This window comes from Carassius carassius, chromosome 13 (assembly GCF_963082965.1).
Source record: "Carassius carassius chromosome 13, fCarCar2.1, whole genome shotgun sequence".
NCBI classification, from domain to species: Eukaryota; Metazoa; Chordata; class Actinopteri; order Cypriniformes; family Cyprinidae; genus Carassius; species Carassius carassius.
Window position 1 is genome coordinate 20,577,437 of NC_081767.1, and position 24,352 is coordinate 20,601,788.

General features: G+C 43.1%; 1 protein-coding gene across 1 annotated transcript in view; it reads right to left on the reverse strand.

Moving 5' to 3' along the window:
• LOC132156076 (ras-specific guanine nucleotide-releasing factor 1) overlaps window positions 1–24,352 on the reverse strand; it is a 90,896-nt gene that overhangs the window by 2,056 nt on the left and 64,488 nt on the right. Inside the window, exons 11-22 of the mRNA XM_059564913.1 lie at window positions 23,646–23,709; window positions 22,289–22,431; window positions 22,054–22,136; window positions 21,120–21,368; window positions 18,305–18,675; window positions 12,811–12,930; window positions 10,285–10,455; window positions 10,080–10,186; window positions 9,508–9,620; window positions 9,277–9,337; window positions 568–671; window positions 59–143 (exon numbers count right to left, since the gene is read on the reverse strand). Coding sequence (XP_059420896.1) covers window positions 59–143; window positions 568–671; window positions 9,277–9,337; window positions 9,508–9,620; window positions 10,080–10,186; window positions 10,285–10,455; window positions 12,811–12,930; window positions 18,305–18,675; window positions 21,120–21,368; window positions 22,054–22,136; window positions 22,289–22,431; window positions 23,646–23,709 — 1,671 coding nt within the window. The remainder of the gene's footprint in view (window positions 1–58; window positions 144–567; window positions 672–9,276; window positions 9,338–9,507; window positions 9,621–10,079; window positions 10,187–10,284; window positions 10,456–12,810; window positions 12,931–18,304; window positions 18,676–21,119; window positions 21,369–22,053; window positions 22,137–22,288; window positions 22,432–23,645; window positions 23,710–24,352) is intronic.

Genomic DNA, 24,352 nt, shown 5'->3' on the forward strand with positions numbered 1-24,352 from the left:
TACACCGCAGCAAGTTTGTTCTTAACTAGAACCAGATGTTTTCACACTGAAAACTTACATCATTGAAGTGTTTTGTTGTTTTCATGATGTAAGGTGTCTTCTCATTTTTGTCGTTCTTCATCCATCCTTGACCAAAAAACTCCCTATTCATGGAAAAACACACAGATAACGTAGGGATGATGGCATTTTCATAAACAGGTTATAATATACTTCACATTTCTACATAAATATTCAATTATCAAGTTGAATCTAATCACACAATGTCATTAAGGTATCTTGTTAAACGTATAGTTCACCCAAAATGAAAAATAGTCTATTCGCCCTTGTGTCATTCATATCAAAGTTGTGTGCAGAACTGACAATCTATTGTATGATTTTAAAAAGACTTCAATAGTAGACTTCAATCATATGGTATGCACTGAGTGAAGATTCTTCAAAATGTTTTTTTTTTGTGTTCAATGGACAAACAGCATGAATGTTTGAAGCAACATTAATGACACAGTTTTCATTTTTGGGTGAACTATCTGTTTGCTCCCTAGTAAAGAATGAATTCATAATCACACTCACTCATACGGTATGACTTTGAAAACAAGGTGGTCCAGCAGGGTGAGCTGTTCTGCGATCTCCAGAGCCGAATGATTCTCGTAAGGCTCTGACTTTCCTCCTTCTGCCTATATAACATTACATACAATTAGTTAAATGAGATACTGAATAATGAATTTCTACACAGTTTACAAAACTTTATAAACAGTTAAATATACTATAGACTATAATTATGGAAGGCATGTTCTGCCAAATTTAAATAAATAAATGAAATGATTAAAATTAAAACCAGATTAACGATTTCATTACAGAAAACTGTACGCAAAATATGTGACAAAATTGAGAATGAAATTAAATGATTTCATTTTCACGGTGACATACCTGTCAAATTGAAAAATAAAATGCAATTGCTGATTTCACATTTCATTTTCAATAGAGTCTCGAGGCAAGACTGCCAATATTAAAATGAAAAGCAAACGTGAAAAAGAAACTACACATACAGTTCTCTTACGAGAGCTCTCTCGTACTGCGTCTTAGCTAAGACGCTACGGGAAAAGTCTCTTTTCACGAAATACTGAAGCAAAAAATTATCCTTAATTTTGTATTTTTGTAAAGCGCATTTGCAGCAGTACACAGCCATAGGCGAGACGGCTCGTTCGCTCATTGGCTTGTTCTGCGGCAACTGCACAGCCTATCGAGCGCGGGCTGATGCAACATCAGACCAATAAGGGCGCTTCGCGCCCTTCTTGCCACTTCCCGCCGAAACGGGTGTGGCCCAACCTATAAAAGGAGCTCGAAAAGGCTGACTCACCTGATTTTTCATCTCTTCAGCGAAGCTCACGCATCGCTGGATCACGGAGGAAGCAAGCGCCGTCTGAGAAAGCACATCAGCAGGACGAGCCATTCTGAAGCTGCTGGCATCGCCGCCTTCCATTGCCGTTCCTGCTGCGCTATCCGGCGCCTATATCCTTTCAATCCTGTTATATACAAGCTGTTCTTTATGTGTGTGTGTGTGTTCGCCCTGCGACACACACTCGTAAAAGAGCTCGCGTCTTTTTTAAGATGCCTTCCTGCGGCTCGTCAGAGCCCCACTCAGCGAGGGAGACCGGTACGTCATCTGTGTCTCCTGCCTGGGTGAAGATCATGCAGCGCTCGCTCGCTGACGGCGGATGCCCCCACTGCGAGCTGTTGCCATGGTGACTCTGAGGACTCGCCTGGCCTTTTTCTCTGAGCCTGCATTCTCCGCTGCGCTGAGGCGCCGTAAAAGCATCGCTTCCAGCGGATTCCGGAACCGTCTTCAGCTCAACCGAGCTCGCCGGTTCGCCCTGCTTCACCGGCCCCCCCCTGCATCGCTTCCCGGTGGGCAGCGCCCGCTGTTTGCTGGCGCGTCGTCCGAGGAAGTCGATCTCAGGGCCGCGTCGGGGGAAGAGGACACGCTCTCTCTGCTGGCTTCGGGCAGTGATGGCTGGGCGAGCTCCGAGGATCTCGCGCCTTCTGCTCAGAAGCCCAGCAGACGAGCTGACATCGAGAAGGAGCCGGGGCGAATGCTCGTGTTGGCCGCGATGTGTCTCGGCCGCGAGTGGTTTGCACCAGCGCCCCCCCCTCTCGTTCCCGGCTGGATGGTATTTCCCTTTCGGATGAGCGTACTTCTCAAAGCCCGCCTCATTTCTTCCTGAGCTTCACGAAGAGGTGGCGAAGGCTTGGAACGCTCCATATTCAGCACGAACTCGTTCGTCTGTCTCACTAGCATTATCCACACTGATGATGCTAAAAACAGGAACTACCACTCACTTCCGCCGGTGGAACAGGCGATAGCGACGCACCTTTGTCCGCCCTCTGCTGGACGGCGGCAAAAGCGGTGTTGCCATCTAAAGCCTCCTGTGTGACGCTGCGTCGGCACTACTAACGATGGCTGCTTCATCGAAGCGCAGGTGTACGAGTTCCGCTGTGGCCGAGCTCTCACCCAAGCGCGCCGCTGTTTCAGTTCCAGGAATTGTGACTGTCTCAGCGTTTTCTGCAATGCGCAAGCCTGCACAGTTGCCCGCTTGCCTGCACACAAAAGCCGTTATCACAACAGCTTCAGCAACGCAGCTCGAGACCCCCGTTCTCGCTCTACTGGCCGTCGCCCCGCGCTGCGGGGACCGCGGCAGAGGATTACGGTGAGGCCGGGAGCCCCGAAGCCATCCTGGGAAAGCCATCTACGCATGCTGCATGACGCTGCGTCGGCACTACACACGATGGCTGCTTCATCGAAGCGCCGGTGTACGAGTTCCGCTGCGGCCGGGCTGTCACCGAAGCGCGCCGCTGTTTCAGTTTCCAGAGATTGTGACTGTTTCAGCGTTGTTTGCAATGCGCAAGCCTGTACGGTTGCCCGCTTGCCTGCACACGAAAACCGTTATCACGGCTACCCAGATATTTCCCGAAAAAGGTGTAATTTCTGGTGTCCCGGCCATGGCCGATGGTGCTATAAATGTAGTGACGATGCCCACTGCTCAGTGCCCATCTCCGCATATAAGCACAGCCCTTCACACAGGGCTCGCGCCTATAAAAGCGACTCAAGTCGATCACGCGCACTACATAGTAGACGTGCCCACTCCTCAGTGCCCACAATCACTATGTCACACGCGTCATGTGGTTTCTGTAAAAACGAAACCCGTGCACGTTCGTCCGGCCACGGCCGATGGTGCTATAAATGTAGTGACGATGCCCACTCCTCAGTGCCCATCTCCACATGTAAGCATAGCCCTGCACACAGGGCCTGCGCCCATAATGTCGACTCAAGTCGGTCGCGCACACTGCATAGTAAACGTGCCCACCCCTCAGTGCCCACAATTACTATGTCACACACGTCATGTGGTTTCTGTAAAAACGAAACCCGTGCATGCTCGTCCGGCCACGGCCGATGGTGCTATAAATGCAGTGACGATGCCCACTACCCAGTGCCCATCTCCACATGTAAGCACAGCCCTGCACACAGGGCTAGCGCACATAAGATCGACACAGATCGGTCGAGCGCGCCGCATAGTAAACGTGCCCACTTCCCAGTGCCCACATACACTATGTCACATACGGCGCGGGGCTTCTGTAAAAATGAGACCCGTGCACGTACATTCTGCACAGGCAGACAGCGAGTTGAAAGTGGTAAAAGTGCACACATGCAGCCCACGGTTACTCGCAGATATATCGAGTCCCACGGGACCCGCTCAGCCTCCCTCCAGTCGGTTAAGCGCCGGAACGGGGTCGAGGAAGAGCGATCTGCCCGCTGTGATCAGCGCGCTCCCCGCCTCAGATGCGCAGCACACTCGAGCGCCGCCGTTGCCCAGTCAACAGAGCGCGTTTCGCATCCAGCCCTTAGCCATTCATGCAGATGCATGGTCAGTGCTTCCAGGGGTTTCGGATTGGGTGCTAGGCATTATAAAGAGAGGCTACTCGCTACAGTTTTCTCGACGCCCACCGTGCTTTTCAGCGCGCGTCGAAACTACGGTCAAAACAGAAGTAGCACACATACTTCGGGCCGAAATATCAAAACTGTTGAGCAAAGGGGCTGTAGAGCCTGCGTCTCAAAGCGAGGGGGGGCTGTACAGCAGATACTTTCTGGTGCCCAAGAGAGACGGGGGTCTCCGGCCCATACTGGATCTAAGACAGCTGAACGGGCATTGATGAAACACAGTTTCAAAATGTTCACGACCAGGAAGCTCCTCGCGCAGATTCGCAGAGGGGACTGGTTCATGTCAATAGATCTGAAGGACGCGTATTTTCAAATACAGATAGCGTCAAACCACAGGCGATATTTGAGATTCGCCTTCGAGGGCCAGGCATACCAGTTTGCAGTCCTGCCATTCGGCTTGTCCGTAGCTCCTCGTACGCTTACGAGGTGCATGGATGCAGCGCTCGCTCCTCTTAGACTCAGAGGCACACGAGTGCTGAATTATTTGGACGACTGGCTGGTTCTGGCCCGATCATGAGCGGAGCTCATGGACCACAGAGCCGTTTTACTCGATCACCTCGAGAAGCTCGGCCTCAGTGTCAATTGGGTGAAGAGTTCGCTGAACCCCAGTCAGACGATCCTGTTTCTGGGTATAGTTCTGAACTCGTGTTCCATGACGGCGCGGCTGTCACCACAGCGCGCGATGGGCATTCAGCGTGCAGCGAGTTCTTTCCGCTGTGGCGCGACTGTGTCGCTCAAACACTGTCAAAAGATGCTGGGTTTCATGGCCTCAGCATCTCCGGTTCTGCGGCTGGGCCTGCTCCGCATGCGCCCCCTGCAGTTCTGGCTGAAGGCTCGGGTGCCACGCAGAGCGTGGGCGTCTGGCCGGCTGCATTTCAAGGTCGATCAGAGCTGTGTTGCGGCTCTAGCACCTTGGACAGCGAACGGCTGGTACCGATCAGGTGTAAGCCTGGGGACTTCCCCGAGTGTGAAAATGGTGTCGACGGACGCCTCCACTTCGGGATGGGGAGCGCTGCTCGAAGGCAGACCGTCCTTTGGCCTATGGTCAGAACGGGAAAAGCTCCATCATATCAACTGCCTGGAAATGCTGGCAGTGGAGAATGCGCTGACGCGCTTTTGTCCCCATATCAAGGATCACCACGTCGTAGTCCGTTCGGACAACATGTCCGTGGTGTCCTACATAAATCGCCAGGGCGGTCTCAGGTCCCGAAACCTGTACAGGCTGACGGAACGCCTCCTGATTTGGGCTCAACGCAACGTGCGCTCGCTGAGAGCGGTGCATGTGCCTGGACTGCAGAATCTGGGTCCAGACAGGCTGTCCAGAGGCAATGTCCCTACGGGAGAATGGTCTCTACACCCGCAAACAGTTCGGCTGTTGTGGGAGAGATTTGGCATGGCGGAGGTGGACCTCTTTGCGTCCCACGGAAACGCTCACTGCCCCACATTCTTTTCCAAGAACGAAAGCGCGCTGTCACGGAAATGGCCGTGCTGCCCGCTTTATGCGTTCCCTCCCGTCTCCCTCCTTCCGCAGGTGATAGAACGGGTGAGAGAAACGAGATGTTCAATACTGCTTGTGGCACCTCTTTGGAAGAACCATCCATGGTTCCCAGATTTGATGCAATTAGCAGATGTCGCCCCATGGCCGGTACCGTGGAGGAGAGATCTCCTCTCGCAGGCCAGGGGCTCGATTTGGCACCCTCGACCGGAGTTGTGGTCCCTCCATGTATGGGCACTCAACGGTTACCCGCTGATCTCGCAGGGGGAGTGCTAAATACCATCACTCAGGCTAGAGCTCCGTCGACACGACGTCTGTATGCCTCGAAGTGGTCGGTGTTCTCCAGCTGGTGCACAGCTCGAGGTTATTCACCCCTTAGTTGTGAGGTGACGGAGGTCCTCTCCTTCCTACAGGAGCTGTTGGATAAGGGCAGAGCCCCATCCACGCTCAAAGTTTATGTGGCGGCCATCGCGGCGTTTTCTGAAACGGCGTCCGGTCAGTCAATAGGAAGGAACGATTTAGTCATCCGGTTCCTCAGAGGAGCTAGGAGGCTGAATCCTCCCAGACATCCGTCAGTCCCTATGTGGGACCTCGCGGCGGTTTTGGAGGCCTTGAAGGGTCCCCCTTTTGAGCCTATCCAATCGGTTAGCCTTCAGCATCTGTCGTTCAAGACAGTATTCTTGTTGGCTCTCGCTTCTGTGAAGCGTGTGGGTGATTTGCACGCGCTCTCGGTGAGCCAGTCGTGCTTGGAGTTTGGGCCCAATGACTCAAGGGTCATACTCAAACCTAGGCACGGTTATGTGCCGAAATCCCTCAACACACCGTTTCGGGCTCAGGTTATTGCCCTGTCTGCCCTGCCGGTGTCAGGGGAGGATGGAGACTCGAGTCTTCTTTGCCCTGTCAGGGTTTTAAGAGCTTATGTGTCTCGCTCTGCTGCCTCTCGGCAGACGGAGCAGCTATTTGTCTCGTTCGGTGGACGTTCCAAAGGAATGGCTGTTTCGAGACAGACTCTATCCAGATGGATAGTTGACGCCATAGCGTTAGCTTACGCTTCCAGGGGCCTTCAGTGCCCATTGGGCGTCAGAGCACACTCCACAAGAGGCGTCGCCTCGTCGTGGGCGTGGTCTACTGGGATCTCCTTGCAGGATATATGTATGGCGGCGGGTTGGGCCTCGCCGTCTACATTTATCAGGTTCTATAACCTGGAGGTTCCCGCCTTGCAAGCAAGGCTGCTGTCGGTATAGAAGAATCAGGGCCCTGAGGGGAATTCTGAATTCATGAGCGCTAGGCGCTGCCGACTGTTATATGGGCAGTATTGCGTAAGACCCGCATTGCCACATTGGTCAGGCCTTGCCTCGGCTGTGTGATGTCATATTGCCGCATCTACGGATGCTGCTAGATATGGGACGGAGGGTTTTTCCCCCTTTTTTCTGTCCCGGACTCTCTGTGAGTCCCTCAGGTGACTGTGCACTGTAAATCCTGGGCGTTGCTTCAGGTTTATCGGTGTGTGATCCCTGCGCGCACGGCGTTTTACATCGGGTTCCCGTAGCGTCTTAGCTAAGACGCAGTACGAGAGAGCTCTCGTAAGAGAACGTACTCGGTTACTAAACGTAACCTCGGTTCTCTCTAGAAGAGCGAACGAGTACTGCGTTCTCTGCCGTGCGTACGATTCACTCTGGTTCGCTTCGGCGATGAAATAAATCAGGTGAGTCAGCCTTTTCGAGCTCCTTTTATAGGTTGGGCCACACCCGTTTCGGCGGGAAGTGGCAAGAAGGGCGCGAAGCGCCCTTATTGGTCTGATGTTGCATCAGCCCGCGCTCGATAGGCTGTGCAGTTGCCGCAGAACAAGCCAATGAGCGAACGAGCCGTCTCGCCTATGGCTGTGTACTGCTGCAAATGCGCTTTACAAAAATACAAAATTAAGGATAATTTTTTGCTTCAGTATTTCGTGAAAAGAGACTTTTCCCGTAGCGTCTTAGCTAAGACGCAGTACTCGTTCGCTCTTCTAGAGAGAACCGAGGTTACGTTTAGTAACCGAGTACGTTTTAACAAAGCTCTTTATTAACGCTCACGCTATAATAGTGACACAATTCAAATTTAAATGTAAATTTTACTTGTCATTTTAATTCCTCTTTTATTTCACTGTTTTCATTTTCAAAGACAACCTGCATGCAAATTATATGTTAATGAGTGGGTGTGGCTCAATTACGTTGTTACGTGGAGGAGCTATAATGGCGGTTATGGCCAGTATAGCAGCAGAATTAAACCAGCTAGCAAACATTTCGGATGATAATGACTTCATTTTGCTACGAGTTGAATCTATCTTGGATAGGGGTGCTCCGATCACGATCGGCCGATCGTTAATGCGCATCTCGTCAGTAAAGCCGGTTCTCTAATCAGCGGTTAATTCCATCAGGTGCGTGATTTCACATAGAACAGCTGTTACTACACAGAGCCATTGTTAACGGAGAAGATGCGCAAATCCACGTTCATTTTCAGCGTTTATTGGCGCATCTTCTTAGTTAAAAACGGCTCTGTGTAGTAAGTAACAGCTGCTCTATGTGAAATCACGCACCTGATGGAATTAACCGCTGATTAGAGGACCGGCTTTACTGACGAGATGCGCATTAACGATCGGCCGATCGTGATCGGAGCACCCCTTTGCAGCCGTCACAAACTCAGCAGACAGCAGATTTTCCGGGGAGTCTCGTGGAGGCTCAGGCCGCGGAACTGCAGTGGGTCGAGGGTTTGACGCATGCTGGTCAGGCTGGTTGTTTCTTCCACGTTCTAATGCTGCAGCAGCAGCTTCCCGCAAAAGCTCACTAACAGATTCGCCATGTCTCGATTACAATATATTCACATTTTAATGTCGTTTCACACATTGTTTCAACCACCATTCAACTCATGCACACGAGACTTCGACGATTGTCTCTAGCGCCGTTACTTGAATAAAACCACACCCACTCATTAAAATATAATTTGCAGGTTGTCTTTGAAAATGAAAACGAAAATGAAAACAGTGAAATAAAAGAGGAATTAAAATGACAAGTAAAATTTACATTTAAATTTGAATTGTGTCACTATTATTGCGTGAGCGTTAATAAAGAGCTTTGTTAAAACTGTATGTGTAGTTTCTTTTTCACGTTTGCTTTTCATTTTAATATTGGCAGTCTTGCCTCAAGACTCTATTGAAAATGAAATGTGAAATCACCAATTGCATTTTATTTTTCAATTTGACAGGTATGTCACCGTGAAAATGAAATCATTTAATTTCATTCTCAATTTTGTCACATATTTTGCGTAAAGTTTTCTGTAATGAAATAGTTAATCTGGTTTTAATTTTATTTTTAATCATTTCATTTATTTATTTAAATTTGGCAGAAAATGCCTTCCATATATAATAGCATCGGACACAAGACTCAAAAGAGGAGTCCTGGATATACACTACAAGCCAAAAGTTTTTAAAAATGAACAAAAAAATATATATCACAGATTCCACAAAACTATTTAAAAACACAACTACTTTTTTGTTTCTTGGAGGATCAAATCAACATATCAGCTTGATTTCTGAAGGATTATGTGACACTGAAGATCATAGTAATGGCTGCTAAAAATAAGATAATCAATCATGCTAAATGTATAGTCAAATAGAAAACAATTGTAATAATAAGTTTTAGACAGAGCATTTAGCATTAGAATCTTCTTTCAAAAACAATATTGGTAAGTTCTGATCATTTTAGAAATGAAATGTTGAGTAATTTGGAGGATGACCCAGAATCTCCCCACTCACCATCTGCAGCACCTCCTCCAGACAGATCTGATTGTCACCAGGATCCTCCTGTGTCAATGTTCTGTCCAAAAAAGAAAAGGAGAAAAAAAGCAAAACCTTTGATTGAATAACATGAACAGGAGTTTATTAGACTACAGAAATCTAAAATACTGCAGGACAGGATAATCCAGCTATTGCAACACACTACATGAGTGCATTGATTCTGTCTGGGTGTAGACAGACTCTACTCACCTGATGATGTTGGCAGCAGCTTTCCTTTCTTGGGTCAGAAGTTCAGGATCATGCATCACCTCCTCCAGGAAACTAATCACTTTCATTTTGAGCTCAGTGTTGGTTTCAAAGTCCTACAAACATACACACACAATACACAGGTGTGCAAAAACAAATTAAATCCACAGAAAGTTCTGCAGACATTATTTATTATGTCATCTATATATTATGATGTTTTAACATTTTATCAGATTTAAATCCATTCCACAGAATTCAGCACACCAAAATCAGTGCAGAAAAGTGTCCTTCTGGGACAAATAATGCCTACCACATGGACATGCAATTAATTCTCTATTGCATTTTTTTTCTATTTGGTGATTTTACACTTACTATACTTTTATTGCCATCTGTGGTTCCATGAAGAACTTTTGACATTAATGTAAACCTTTCCCTTGCACAAAAGCTTATTTGAGGGAAAAAATGTCCTTTATTAAAATGTTTATTTTAAGAACAGATCACTGAAAGGTTCTATGGGAACCCAAAATGGTTCTTCAGTCTTCATTTTTAAGTGTATAATGTTTACTTAATCTCACCTGCGAGTGTTTGGACACCCAGTGCCTGAGGACATTGAGAACTCTGTTAGTTGCTGCTCGACGAATCACAAATTCCTTATCTCCGTTCCTCTGATCCGTGGGGAACCCTGATAACCAATCAAAATTCACATTAATCCCTCTTCTTCCAGGCAACAAATAAATATCCACAGCCTATGAGAGTTTGAAACAGATTCCTGAATCCTACCTGTGCTTGCCAGAGACATGCGGCGGTACTTCTCCTTGGTTGGTGTGCCCTCGTTGGCACCTGCAGTGGCAATGGCAAAGGCAGAAGCAGCAGACAAGGCGCTACGGTTGTTGTCCAGCTCCCGACAGGATGACATCACCATGCCATTATTGTACGAGAACAGAGAGAATTCTGCCAGGAGAGAAAGACAAGTAGCATACACAATTGTTAAATGCATGTTTGGAGGTTAATTTAGCTTTAATTTCAGAATTAGTCAGCTACCAAAACCAATTAAGAGATAAAAAAAAAGATACCACTTTTGCATACTTCAGGTGATAAAAAATACTGGCATTTTCGATATGCAAAAAGGAAAAACAAACGAACAAAAAATAACAAGCATAGTTTAGTGTGCAAACATTAGGACGATTCTATAACTTTCAGATACTTTTACAGAACATTTAGTTAAATGTACACCAGTAAACATTTTTTTTAATTAAATCAAATTTATTATTGATAATACTAATAATAATATTTTATAAAATAATGTGGATAACAATAATAATATAATATTAATGACATTTTAATAATCAAGAAATATAGATAAATATAGTATTAGGCTTTTTATGGTTGCAAGGTAATTTAACATTATTATAAAATATTTTAAGATTTTATATTTTTTATAAAAAATCTGTCCATAAAAATGTAAAAATAATAATAATAATAATAATACAATTAAACAGCACAATTATGCCTAAAATTATCTACAAAACAAATTCTGAACCTGTACTCTAACAAGTTAAAGCTGAATTAATAATATAATATTACAGAAATTTTAACAAATCAGTAATATAGTTAATTATACTGGTGCTGTTCATGCTTGCAAAGTAATGGAGCAATTTTACCAGCACTCTTTTTGCAACAGTTTTGATTGTGGCTCATTCAACCAGAATTCTAATAAATAATGTAATGTTACAATAAAAAAATATAAAAATTTTGCAAAACACAGACCATCAGAAATCTAAGATCTATTTTATAAGGACAATTCTCAAACATCAATATTAAATATTGTAAGAAAGTAAATTAAATAAATAAAGCAAGTAAACAACACAGTTAAGCCTAAAAATGATCTGCAATGCAAAGTTTGAATCTGTACACTAAGAGATTTGAGCTGAATTAATCAAGAATATCAATTCAGTGTTCCTAAAACTTACACTAAACATACTGTATAAACTGTCAACTGCCAGTAGCCCAAAAACTGCCAGTAGCCCAAAACTAAAAGAGTAAGTAAATGGGAATTTACTGTGTTTCAGAGTGCTTCCTCTTTAAGGGTACAGCATGTGTAAAATAAGACAAGATGGACTCATGCATGAATAATGGAGGCAGTGACATTATCTCCACAATGGAAAAAGCTTCCGATGATGACATGAAAATGTCACAACGACTGTTAAACAAAAATGACTACCCAGACTGGCTATGTCAAAATAAGCCTGTATTTCAATATTTTCATACTGTTAGCTGTGTACTTGCAAGCACTTTCCACAGGCTGATGCATCATGTTATCATATTAAAAATATATTTTTGGAGCATAAGAGTGATGATGCTGCAATGATGAAGTGCATCTAAGCATCCAGCTGGTGGCGGTACGAAACATAAAATCACAGACTGCGTCTTCATCAAGACAATAGGCAGGGCTCTGGTTCTCAAGATGGTTGAGACTAAAAATAGCTTATCATTTCACTAAGATGTGTGTCTCAAATACACCCTCAGAGAATAACAAAAGCAGAACTTTAAAGAAAACATGTTTGTTGCATTCTTCAGATAAGGTTTAGAAAAAAAAAACAAAAAAACTAAGAGTAATGGAAACATGCTTTATTCTTCTACTGCCTTCTAAAGCTTGACGGCTATACTGTGTCACACATATGAAACAATAGGGTCATCACTGACATTTGAACCCCATTTAATTCAGTTTTGAAAACAAGGAGACAGTGTTGTTGCAATGCATCGACCGCACTCAAACAAACCCGGTAACCGGGGTGGCAGAGAGAATACATGCTAATGGTTGCTATGGCACAAGTTTCCCAAACACCTACTCACGCCTCCTTTGGCGTTTCCCTGAGCTTTTTTTGTAAACCTACAGAATTAATGAGATTTTGAATGAATCGTGTCTTGTGAGGCTTCCATCTATGTCCTCGGAATCACTTCAGACCTTTACAGATACAGCGTGTACTTTAAAACATGAACGACGTGGGAACAAAAAAAAAAAACAGAATACAGAGATATCTCACATACAAAAGTTCTAAGGAACTTGAAGTTTTTACATATACCTAAATATGTTAACCCTTAACAACTGAATGTCACTGAACCTTTGAATTAAACACTCAGTTTCTGAAAACAGCGAATCTGTCATTTTGAGCCATTGATAAATGCAACATTTGGCTGGTCTGAAGGGTGCAGGTGGCCTGTCAGCATGAGATGCAGGTTCTCTGGTTTTCATGTCAGTGAGCGATAACAACAAGGCAGGGAAGTCTAGGACAGAGTGTCTTCTACCTGACGAGTTTTTGCATTTGACGTTTTTGGGAGTGGTGGGTGATTTGGTGGGCGACACTTCAGCCTCTGCCTCATCACTCTGGATCTGGTCGTGGTCGCTTTCCTCCCTCACTGAAATGTCTAGAAAAAAATCAGTCATAGGCATAATAGTTATTCATATGCATAAGATATCGAACACATGACACAACAGAATCCCACCATATTATGACAGTTTGCTCTATGCGATTTGGATCCAAGCTGATACTATGATTAAAAACACTCTGTATCCTTTATAAAACTAAAACTGTAAAAAAAAAAAGTTCATTACTTGAAATAAAATAAACATAAACTGAAAAAAAATATATATATTTACTGTATGACTCTGAAAAAGTATTTTATTTCAGCTTGGAATTTTATTTAATTTTTTCGTTATGTTAAGGTGAAGTACGATACAAAAATTACTAAAACGAAATAAACTAAAACCAAAACCTAATGATAGAAATAAAAAAGACAAAAACTAATAAAATGATACAAGACACAACTATTGTGTTACTAATTGTGCCCTGCGCCTGAGAGGTTAGATCTGTCCTGATCGGAATCTCCCATGGAGAGCCGTCGAGGAGAGAGATCAGATCTGCGAGCCATAACGGGCCCGACCAGAACGGGGCTAGTAATAGAAGACGGAATCCATCCCAGCGTACTCTCACCAGAACTCCCGGGAGCAGAGCAATAGGGGGAAAGGCGTACAGATGAAGCCTCAGCCTGGTCTGTACCATAGCGTCCAGTCCCAGAGGAGCTGGATGAACTAGAGAGAAACAGAGGGGACATTGCAATATCTCTTGAGTAGCAAAGAGGTCCAAAAACTCTCCATATCTACTTCACCACCTCGGGGTGAAGCCCCCCCGGGCCTCGGCCTCTGTCTCGATGGTATGTCTACTCCCATAGTCAATCTCCCAGGAATATACACTGCTCCGAATGAGAGGAGTTTGTCCTGGGACCACAGAAGGATCTGGTGTGCCAGCTTGTACAAGGGGCGCAAATGCAGATCTCTCTGGTGATTGATATAAGAAATCGCCAATGTGTTGTCAGTGCGCACCAACACATGGTGACCTCTCAGGTCTGGGAGGAAATATTTCAATGCTCGATGCACAGCTAGCATCTCTAGACAACTGGTATGCCATATCAGATAGTGACCGCTCCTCAGACCGCGGGCAGGGTGGCCACTCATGGCCGCACCCCAACCGGTGAGTCGCTAGTGTTACACGGCGACCAAGAACTCCCAGATCCGGGCCCTGATTCAAGAACCAAGGTTTCTTCCACATGTCTAAGGCACGAAGGCATCGCTGCGTGACCTTGATAGTTCGTAATGGATTCCCCCTCGAAAAAAATCCCTTGGTCTTGAGCCACCACTGTAGGGGTCTCATTTGCAGGAGGCCAAAAGGTATCACGTTGGACACAGCTGCCATAAGCCCTAACAGTCTCTGAAACTGTTTGACAGTGAGTGACTGGCCTTCTTTGACTCTTTCGACTGATGTGAGGATCGACTCGATCCGAGCAGGAGACAGACGTGCCTGCATCGTGGTCGAATCCCACACTACGCCTAGATAGGTGGTTCTCTGAACTGGAGAAAGTACACTCTTCTTGGCGTTTAGTCTCAAACCCAGCTCCCCCATATGTGCGAGAATGACATCTCGATGTCGAACCGCCATTTGCTCTGATTGAGCTAAAAATCAACCAATCGTCGATATAGTTCAGAATGTGAATGCCCTGCATACGGAGGGATACCAGAGCCGCATCTACACATTTCGTGAACGTGCGGGGTGAGAGTGCAAGGCCGAAGGGAAGTACTCAATATTGGTAGGAATACTACCCCCGAAAGCGAACCTCAGAAACTTCCTGTGTTGTGGAAGGATGGATATGGAAGTATGCGTCTTTGAGATCTATTGTGACAAACCAGTCCTCGGATCTGATTTGAGCTACAACCTGTTTGACAGTGAGCATTTTGAACTTCAGTGACATTACTGAGAGGTTTAGATGACGTAAGTCTAAGATCGGATGCAACCCCCCATCCTTCTTTGGAACTATGAAATACCGGCTATAAAACCTGGACTCCCTGTCTAGAGGAGGGACCACCTCGATGGCCTCCTTCCTTAATAGGGTATTCACTTCTTGTTCCATAACCAGAGCCTGCCGGGGGCTGACTATTGTCGGTGTAACCCCGTTGAATGTCGGCGGTGGATGGCCGAACTGAATACGATAGCCTCTTTCTACTGTGTGTAGGACCCATTGAGAAACATTTGGCAGTAGTTTCCACGCTGCTAACTAATGTGCTAAAGGAATCAGTCTCTCAAGACTGACCTCTGGTGTAAGAGGCTCCCGAAGGGGCGGCGAACGTCTCAGCTCTGCTACGCTCACGGGCGTAAATAACTGAGAGCAGTGCTCTGAAACTCTGGCAGGGTTGGCAGACCCACCTCCAGAGGGCACTGAGGTGAGACGGGCACCGTGTAATGAGGTGGACACCGCTCTACCCCAGTAGGGGCCGCCCTCTGTAGTCGTGACCGAAATGCGTCATGACTTCTTGGCCGTGGACCTCCCAGCCTGAAGTATCGAACATTTGAAATGGCCATTAACCGGTTAATAACGTTATTTTATCATTCCATTTAATATTTGAAATTTGATGTCAACCAATCACGAATTCCAGCAGTACAGCATATGCAAATGTGACGCTGGCAACGAGTGAAATGTCCGCTCAGCTGTGAACTCGTTATCATAGGTAAGTCTCAATGGCAATGCGCCGTCTTCAGGGCCGGATTAAGACCAAATTAGGCCTGATGATGCAGCGCAAAAGGGCCTTTTTTTCTCGCCGTTGGTGCATGTTCATTCGACACTCAAGCGCCACCATGCTTAGCCTTTCCTGCCCAACTGAGGACCGCAAATCTCCTTTGATTATTCCAACCTTTTAGAAGCTCCGCTCGCCGGGGGCACTGGACATCATCATGCACAGATAGATGCGCTAACCAATTTCGACATTTGGAAAGGTCTGCGAAAGATTTAACCATGACAAAAGCTCGTACAAGCTCTGCTGATTTGTTCACAGTCACCGGTTTCTAAGTGTGAATGAATGCAGCAAACTGTATCAGCTAATTTTGAAGATTAAAATCAGTTAAACCGTTTAAAAAGTAATTTATTTATTTTCAGTAAATTATCAAAATATATAAAAAGGTTTGCTGCATGGTTAAAACATGCTACGTGTGTATATATATATATATATATATATATATATATATATATATATATATATATATAGAGAGAGAGAGAGAGAGAGAGAGAGAGAGAGAGAGAAAACTTGTATATAAGTTTTTTAGAGAAAAAAATAAAATAATACAAATAAAATATTTAATTCAGAAATACACATAATGCTGACACAAAATGTTTACAAACATTAGGCTATAATAAACACTAGGCTATTTTGTATAATAACTTGTCATTCAAACATCGCGAATAGGAAACTTGATTTTCGAATGAGACCCAACGTTGGTTTCAGTTTCGTTTTAGCCTAAATTACAAAAAACAATTGGATTTGGATACAAAAAACATTTGGATTCGTGCAGAATGAGAGAGGTATGGCATCAGCTTCACCTTAGATTAATTTGTTTTTGGATTGACGTTTTTATAGCCTAAACTTGAGAGGACTTCTTTTGGAGAGAAACTAATAAATGTTTTTATAATGTTTTTAAACATTTTGCTTTAGACTACAGGCATTTAGCCTTCATTATTGCGGAAGTAATAGGGCTAATAAAATGCGACGTGAGCCACGACTTTTTTTTTTTTTTACTCTCAAAACGCAATCTGATACAAGTGTTTTTTTTTCTTTTAACAATGCAGCAAACATTTTTAAATATCTGTTTTAAATACTTTGTCTTTAAAGTGTTGATAGATTTTTTTTTTAAGTAGCTTACATTTGGCAAAAATCTAGAGATGATGATGCTGTAGCCTATTGGCTGTGACTAAGCGTTAGATCTCTATTTCTTTCCTTTTCTTTTTGAGTAAAGAAAATACTATACTTTATTATTATTATTATATTATTATTATTATTAGGCAAATTATATTATTTTAAAAAAATAACGTTATTAACCGGTATTTCTTCCACCCGAACCGGTTTTGGAACGGTAATAATATCAGAGGAACGCAGAACGTAAATGTTAAAAACCGATTGAATTTTTTTTTCGTTTTCAAGCCCTGGTCTAGATTGTGATAAAGTACACATTGTAATGATATATTGACTTTTCAAAGTCATTATATTCCTCAGAATTTAAAGTAATCAAACAATCAGACAAGTAAACACGGTCTAGATTGTGATAGCCTACACATTGAAGTGATATATTAACTTCTCAAAGTCATTAAATTTCTCAGAATTTAATGTTATCAAACAATCAGACAAGTAAACACTGTCTAGATTGTGATAAAGTACACATTGAAGTGATAGAACTAACTCCTCCTTATTAAATGGAGTATAAATAACCAGACACGCGGTCAGGTATGGAAAAATTCACATCAAAACTGAAAAGAATGTAATACATGCGTTGCCTCGACAGTTCGCAAATAGCTTAGTCACGCAAACAATATTAATCCCCTCGGAGATTAAATAGGTGCTAAATTAACGCTGCCCGTATAATGTTAGGCATAACACTGATTGTTGTATACTGGTGCTTATGCAACTTTATGTTTGTGCAACAAGCTCGCCGACGCCCTCCGTGTCAATCTCCTCGGAGAAAGAAAGGCAGAGTGTCAAGCCCGATGCTCGGGGGGAAGAACCGAAGCTCGGGCTTCCAAACCCCGGAATTGGGAAGATCTGGTGGGTAAGGTAGGAGATAAGGTAGTGCCTGTCTCCATTCCCTCCAGCAGATCAATCTGCGAACCCAACGAATGCTGGCGCCGCTCCACCTCGGCGAAAGCGGGACCGGCATCGCGAGGAACGCTGGCGAAGGCTCACTTCTCGAAACGAGCCCTCCGGGATCGAAGCGCACGTGAAATCATACGCAGCACGCTTTGATCCCGGGCAGACCACGCACAGACTGTGTGTATCCCTGCCTCTAACGTTTAGCTTTGTTGAGCAGGGAGGAACACACAATCTGAACGCGGTCTGGATTCACCATTCAGATGCCTAGTCTTAGCTTTGCTCTTTGACATACTATAGCTACTTAAAGGAGCTAATAGTGACAAACGACAATAAATAAGACTGACAAGACAGAATGACATGCACACACAAAGCGCTTGCTGAAGGACAAGAAGCTGAAGCCAGCTGCGTGGCAGGTGCCTTTATAGCTTCCTGGTCGCTACGTCACCCGCGCGTGACGTCACGCCCTTCCATTGGAAAGATTGCACACGAAACTCAGAGTCAGTCTCGTCAGGGACGTTCCCCAAAGCACTTGACGCAGCTCGAGTTCCTGAAAAGAAACTGAAATTTCCCTGTTATTGATATTAACTACTGACATTATTTGCAGTATGACCTCACCCTGTTTGCTCAGCGCAACCTCATCAGCTTTGTCCGTTTTGCCTTCGCCCTCATCAGGAATCTTGCTGGTGATGGGGCTGGACACGTAGAGCTTGTTAATGTCCAGCGTGGTCTTGCTGAAAGGGGACACGGTTGAGTACATGCTTGCATAGCCATTGGGGGAGCAGCTAAGGGCAGCCAGGTCCAGAGCCTTCCCACCGGTGATGATGGGGATGTTGAGGGACAGTTTGCGGCGGCGGTTGGGGGACGAGGTCTTGGTGATGGCCAGCGGGGGTGGGGAGGAGAACTTGCGGCTGGCACGGGGCGACTTAGGTGCCTCTCCGTAGAGGAGCTTGTTGTTCTGGCTGCTCGCGAAAAACAGCTCCAGGGATCTATGTGTCAAAAAGAGCAGGAGGAAGGGTTAATGACCATGTTGGTGACCTGAGGCTTTCAAACATGGACATGCAATATCAGATAAGGAATTTAAAAATGTCAAATTAAATACATAGGTGAAATATATAACCATTAATACTAGTACTCAGCAAGGGTGCATTTAATTAATTAAATGTCACAGTAATAATGTTTAAAGTTTAATATTTTTATTTTATTTTTAATAAATGCTGTTCTTTTGAACTTTAAATTCTTTAAAGAATCCTGAAAGAAATGCATCACAATTTCCACAAAAATATTAAGTAGCACAACTGTTTTCAACTTTGACAATAATAAGAAATATTTCTTGAGCAACAAATTAGCTTCTTAGAATGATTTCTGAAGTATCATGTGAAATAAAAATCACAAAAAATTTAAATTATGATCAAATAAATATATAAATATAAAAAAACGATATATTTTTTTTCAGCATTAAAACATGCTCATTAAATTCAAATGTCAAAGACTTTGTCATTTCATGTGACCAAATAGATAGCTCAGATGATTGGTTGAGCATATTATTGGTCATTTCAAACGAAACTCAAAGAGCTGTTTGTTTGAAAATCTGTTCAACCAATGGGATCCTGTTTGAAAACATTCAGTTGAGTGTCACTACAGAGATTAAACCTTTAAATGAGCGCAGATTTAGAAAACCACCATTGGCACATCTCTAGCCTACAAAAAGACAACAGTAATGTATTTGCCTCTCATTGCAGCTCATGAATTAGCTGATAATGGCTTCAGAATGCTGTGTGGTGTGCTCAGGGTGTTTGCTCTGACAGAGAAAAGTGTCTCTGCGGACCATAACTTCACATCTCTCTATAAGGTTGGAGAGTGTTGCAGAGAAGCTTTCCCACACATCGAGCCACCCCTACACGTCATGCCTGCACAGAAATAGCCCCACTTATGACAGTCTGGGTGACCGTTGGAGCTGAGGCAGGGCAGCTGAGCGGGGGAGGTCTGGGAAGGCATCACAGCCATGCGGTCTGCCCAGGGGAGAGTGGGTGCTACCGGCTGTGGGTGTGTGGGAGGTCCCCGGCTCTTACCCATTTGCCTGGATCTCCGTCTCTAGAGCCAACCGGAGGAGGAGATGCAGAAAGCAAGATGAAAATACAGCTCGCATGCGAAAGCGAGAGTGAGAGAGGCTGCTCTGGCTGCAAAACGTGTACACTAAATATTTAATCTCGCAGATGCGGCACGGGCGGAGGGTGGGGTCCTGCAGCAGAGTGGCCAGTTGCTAAGGTGATGGCGACAGAGCCCCGCTGATATGCTTCAGTCAGGCCGGCACGCAGGCGATGAAGCAGGGCCCAATTACTGCTGTTTCCAGCAGAACACACACATACATAGAGCGGGGCGACACATTAGTGTGACCTCACGCAAGCCTTTAGCAACTCCAGCACATCTCACTACCTTCCCCTTTGGCTTTCTCTCTATTTCACTCTCTTTTCTCTCCTTTTATCCCATACGTACGCAGACGCTCGCTTGCTTGCTCTCAGTATAGGGTGACACACACTGGTGTGACTTCTCTCCTATCACACCAAAACAATTTTTCTGCTCATTCTCTCTCATACGAGAATACAAATCCAGCAAAAAAAGTCCTGGTGCTAAACTAAGAGCTCCATGTGCATTTGATTTTATTCAACAAGGATACACCAAATTGCTCAAGAGTGACAGTATATAGTTCTACTTTTATAATGTTACAGAATATTAAAGTTATATTCATCAAAGAATCTTGATAAAATTTCCGCAAAAAATATTAAGCAGCACAACTGTTTTCAACTGTGATAATAAGAAATGTTTCTTGTGCAGCAATCAGCATATTGCGATTATTTCTGAAAGCTCATGTGACACTGAAGACAGTAAAAATTACGGCTACTGAAAATTCTGCTTTGCAATCACAGGAATAAATTGGATTTAAAATCTATTTAAAAAAACAAAAAACAGTTATTTAAATTGTAATAATTAATATATATATATATTTTTAAGGAGTACCTTTAAGAAGGCATGTAAGCTTCTAAAACCTGCATTTCATTTCATTCTTGCTCTATTCTGCTGTTTTTGTACACAAAAACGGCATAAAGGTTAGCTAAACATAACACAAAACCAGCCTTGTAATTAAGGGCTTCCTTTAGACCGATTAGTCAACTACAAAATGCCATGCTGCTTTTTTCAGTCAGCTTTATTCTAACGTAAGTACCAAGTTTTTAAGCTCAACTTAATCAGTATTGTAGACTGCAGACAGTGCTGAAAACCACACTCTTGCTACATGCTGCTCTGCACATGAGAGCAGTTTACAGTAGAAATCTCTAGGCATGTCAAACTTATAAGAATGCCATTTGCAACAAAAACCTCTGTAATCTCATTTTCTGTATAAAAAAAACAAAAAACAAACAGCCGTGTGGCTCACCGGGCTGGTATGGCACTGATAGGCTTCTTGTATATGGTGATGAGTTTGTCAAGGACTACGTCTGCGCTGGTGAACACACGGTAGGAGTGCAGGAAGGTGTTGAGGAAGTCGATGGAGAGGAAGCGCAGGTCAGTCAACCTCTCCAGCAGGCGTTCCACGCTGGCGTAGCGGATCTGCAACACCTTACACGAGTTCATCATCTTACTGAAGCGGATGTCCACATCATCACAGTACAGACTGGCATCAGACCTAAACATGTGACATATATTATTAGATGGGATTTACATATATACAAAGTACCACAATATAGCTTTATAATCATATATATTTTTTAAATAGCTTACTAGTCAAAAAATATAAATGCAGCCAAGCCCAAAGACAGGTCTTTTAGATGAGCAAGTTGTTTAAAATAAGATACACAATTAATTTTTTACATACATTTTTTATGTAATGCAAAAAATCAATAAATAAATACAAGTAAGTGTAATTAATATGTAAGTAAATTATAATATAAATAATCTCAGCAATTATGTCTCTTTTGCCATAAATTATGTTATAATATAATATACAAATTGAGCGATTATGTCTCATTTGTCATTCCTGCTGTCTACATATTTGTATCAGCATCTGACATTAAAAAACATATATATATATATATATATATATATATATATCAGCCACTAGCAACAATTACATTTTAGATAAAATGTATACTTTTGTAATAATGTATGCAGCCTTTCAAAGTCAGAACATGCTCATGTCTTAAGCTTCTCAAAATGTGCCAAGTGCCATTAAAATACAAAGTTGATGTATGACAGTGAATAAAAAACAGGCTGATCTACTTAATGCAGAAATTGACTATGTTTTATAGATATTTACAAACATTTCAATAACTAAAAGCATAGTTATTTCCAGTGTGAGAATAAGTGCTTACTTGATCATCTGGGGCACAGTGACTTTAGAGTTCTCCTCAAAGGCGTTCATCATCAGCCCATTACAACGAATATTATCTATGCACTGTAGTAACGAGTGAGAGAAAAAGAGAGAGAGAGAGAGAGAGAAAAAAGAGTGTGAGGACAGTATTTGAACCACAGGACGCGAGTAAAAGGCGAAGGTCTTGCCCAGGGCTGTGTGGATCACTCAGTGTTATCTGATGTGAGCAGACATGCCTGGCTGATGTCACTGGTCCAGGCTGACTTCTCTTGTCGCGAGGAGGCCACCAGGATGATGGTGAAGGACTGGCTGTCTTTGGGCTCCACCATAATCTTAAAATCCAGGTGCTCCATGTCTTGACCACTCTTGTCTGACTTGGCTGAAGAGAAAAATTAAATCTTAGTGATCCTCTGGAATAAATCTAGAGGAGGTCTGTTGTGATTAGGGCTGCCCCCTAATAGTCCACTAACCTTTAGTCGACAACAAGATGCTGGGTCGACCAAAATTTTATTAGTGGCTTAGTCGCAGAAACAAAAATCCACAGGAAGAGGTGTGGTCACGCAGTCTGTGACGGACAGATCATTAACGGCTGGATTTTGTGGTAATACAGTAGCCTACATCCAAATGCTTGCCTATAATTCATCTCTCTCAAATATTTCTTATAATTTAAAATATGTAAGTAGTAGCAACTTTACATGGACGCTCAATCTAATTTTAACCTAGAAAAATGTGCGCTATAAGTCTGTGCGGAGTGTAAAGGCTGAACAGTAGCGCGCTCACAATATGACAGATGGAGGCGCCGATGTGCTCACTTGCACTTAAAATACTCTGTCATTTTAGTCATACAGATAAGAGTAATGCATCTTTCAAATCTGTAAAGCATCTACATTTATTTGTGTGCACTCACAATAACAACAAAACATTGTGCTTTTGTAAAATAATGAAAGCATAAAGGATGCGCTTTTTGCCGTCTCAGCCTCTGTGATCTTGAGCGCAATACTCTATGTATACTTGCCTTACAGACATGAAAGATATATCTTTAGAGAGTGAAATGTCTACTTTCAAATGGACCATTTCAAATCTGAAAAAAAAAAAAAAATTCTCAGACTATTTAATCCATATGAATCTTTTATGCAGGCGCATCCACTTCTGAGAAGATGACGAGGCAATGTCGCCGCATTCATTTCAGTTTAATCTTTCTGTTTTTCCCTGACACATTCATCATCATTACTTCTGCCGGTGTGCTTTGACAAGCTTTATGCATGCGTTTGAGCGCTAATTAAGCTATGTAGGAAATTTAAGGCTCATTAGCATAATCAAAATGGTTTATTAATAAACGTGCGATTAGTCGACTAATGCTTAAAATGAATGATTACTAGTCGACCAGAAAAATCTTTAGTCGAGGGCAGGCCTAGTTGTGATTAGATCTGTGGTCTGATCTACTTCTATAACATGTCAATATCAGTGGGAACTAATGCTTCTCAAAAGCAGGTATGTACAGAGGTCTTTTCAATGTCAAAATGTCAGCTCTCTTTTGTTATTGCAGATATTTTATGGTATGCGTAAGATTAAATCAAGAGTTTTGATACGTACACTCATCATCTGTGCCCTCTGGTTCCTCTATCAGTGTGCAGTCAATGAGCGAAATCACTCCATTCTGCAATCCAGAGACAAGTTACAGTCAGACATGCTCTGAAAATCTATCAAATAATCAATAGTAGCCGTACTAAAACAGTGATTATTGTGAGGATCTCCTTCTTGAATTTCCCTAAAGGCCAAGAGAGGTAGTGGCTTATTGAATGTGGTAAAATTACAGTCGGCTGAAGTAATAACCATTTTCAGGCCACAACATAACATTTCACTGGTTTAACAACATACCTGATACATTCAAAATGAATTCTCTGAGAAATTAAGAAACAATGCAAATAAATGGCCAAAACAATTATCTGAATTTTATGTCTATATGATTTTATCGTAATTTTATTTTATTACAATGGGCAATTCTGCTTAGCCTGTGACAGCACATATTTTAATATGATACCATACTACACTACATGGTGTATAGATAAAATAAAAAAGGTTAAATTAGGTTATTTTTTTTAAGTTATAATATGATGGTCAATCATCAAAACATTATTATTATTATTGTTGTTGTTGTTGTTATTATTTAATTAATTGATTAATTAGATAATTAATGATCTATCTATCTATCTATCTATCTATCTATCTATCTATCTATCTATCTATCTATCTATCTATCTATCTATCTATCTATCTATCTATCTATTTACTTTTTTGAG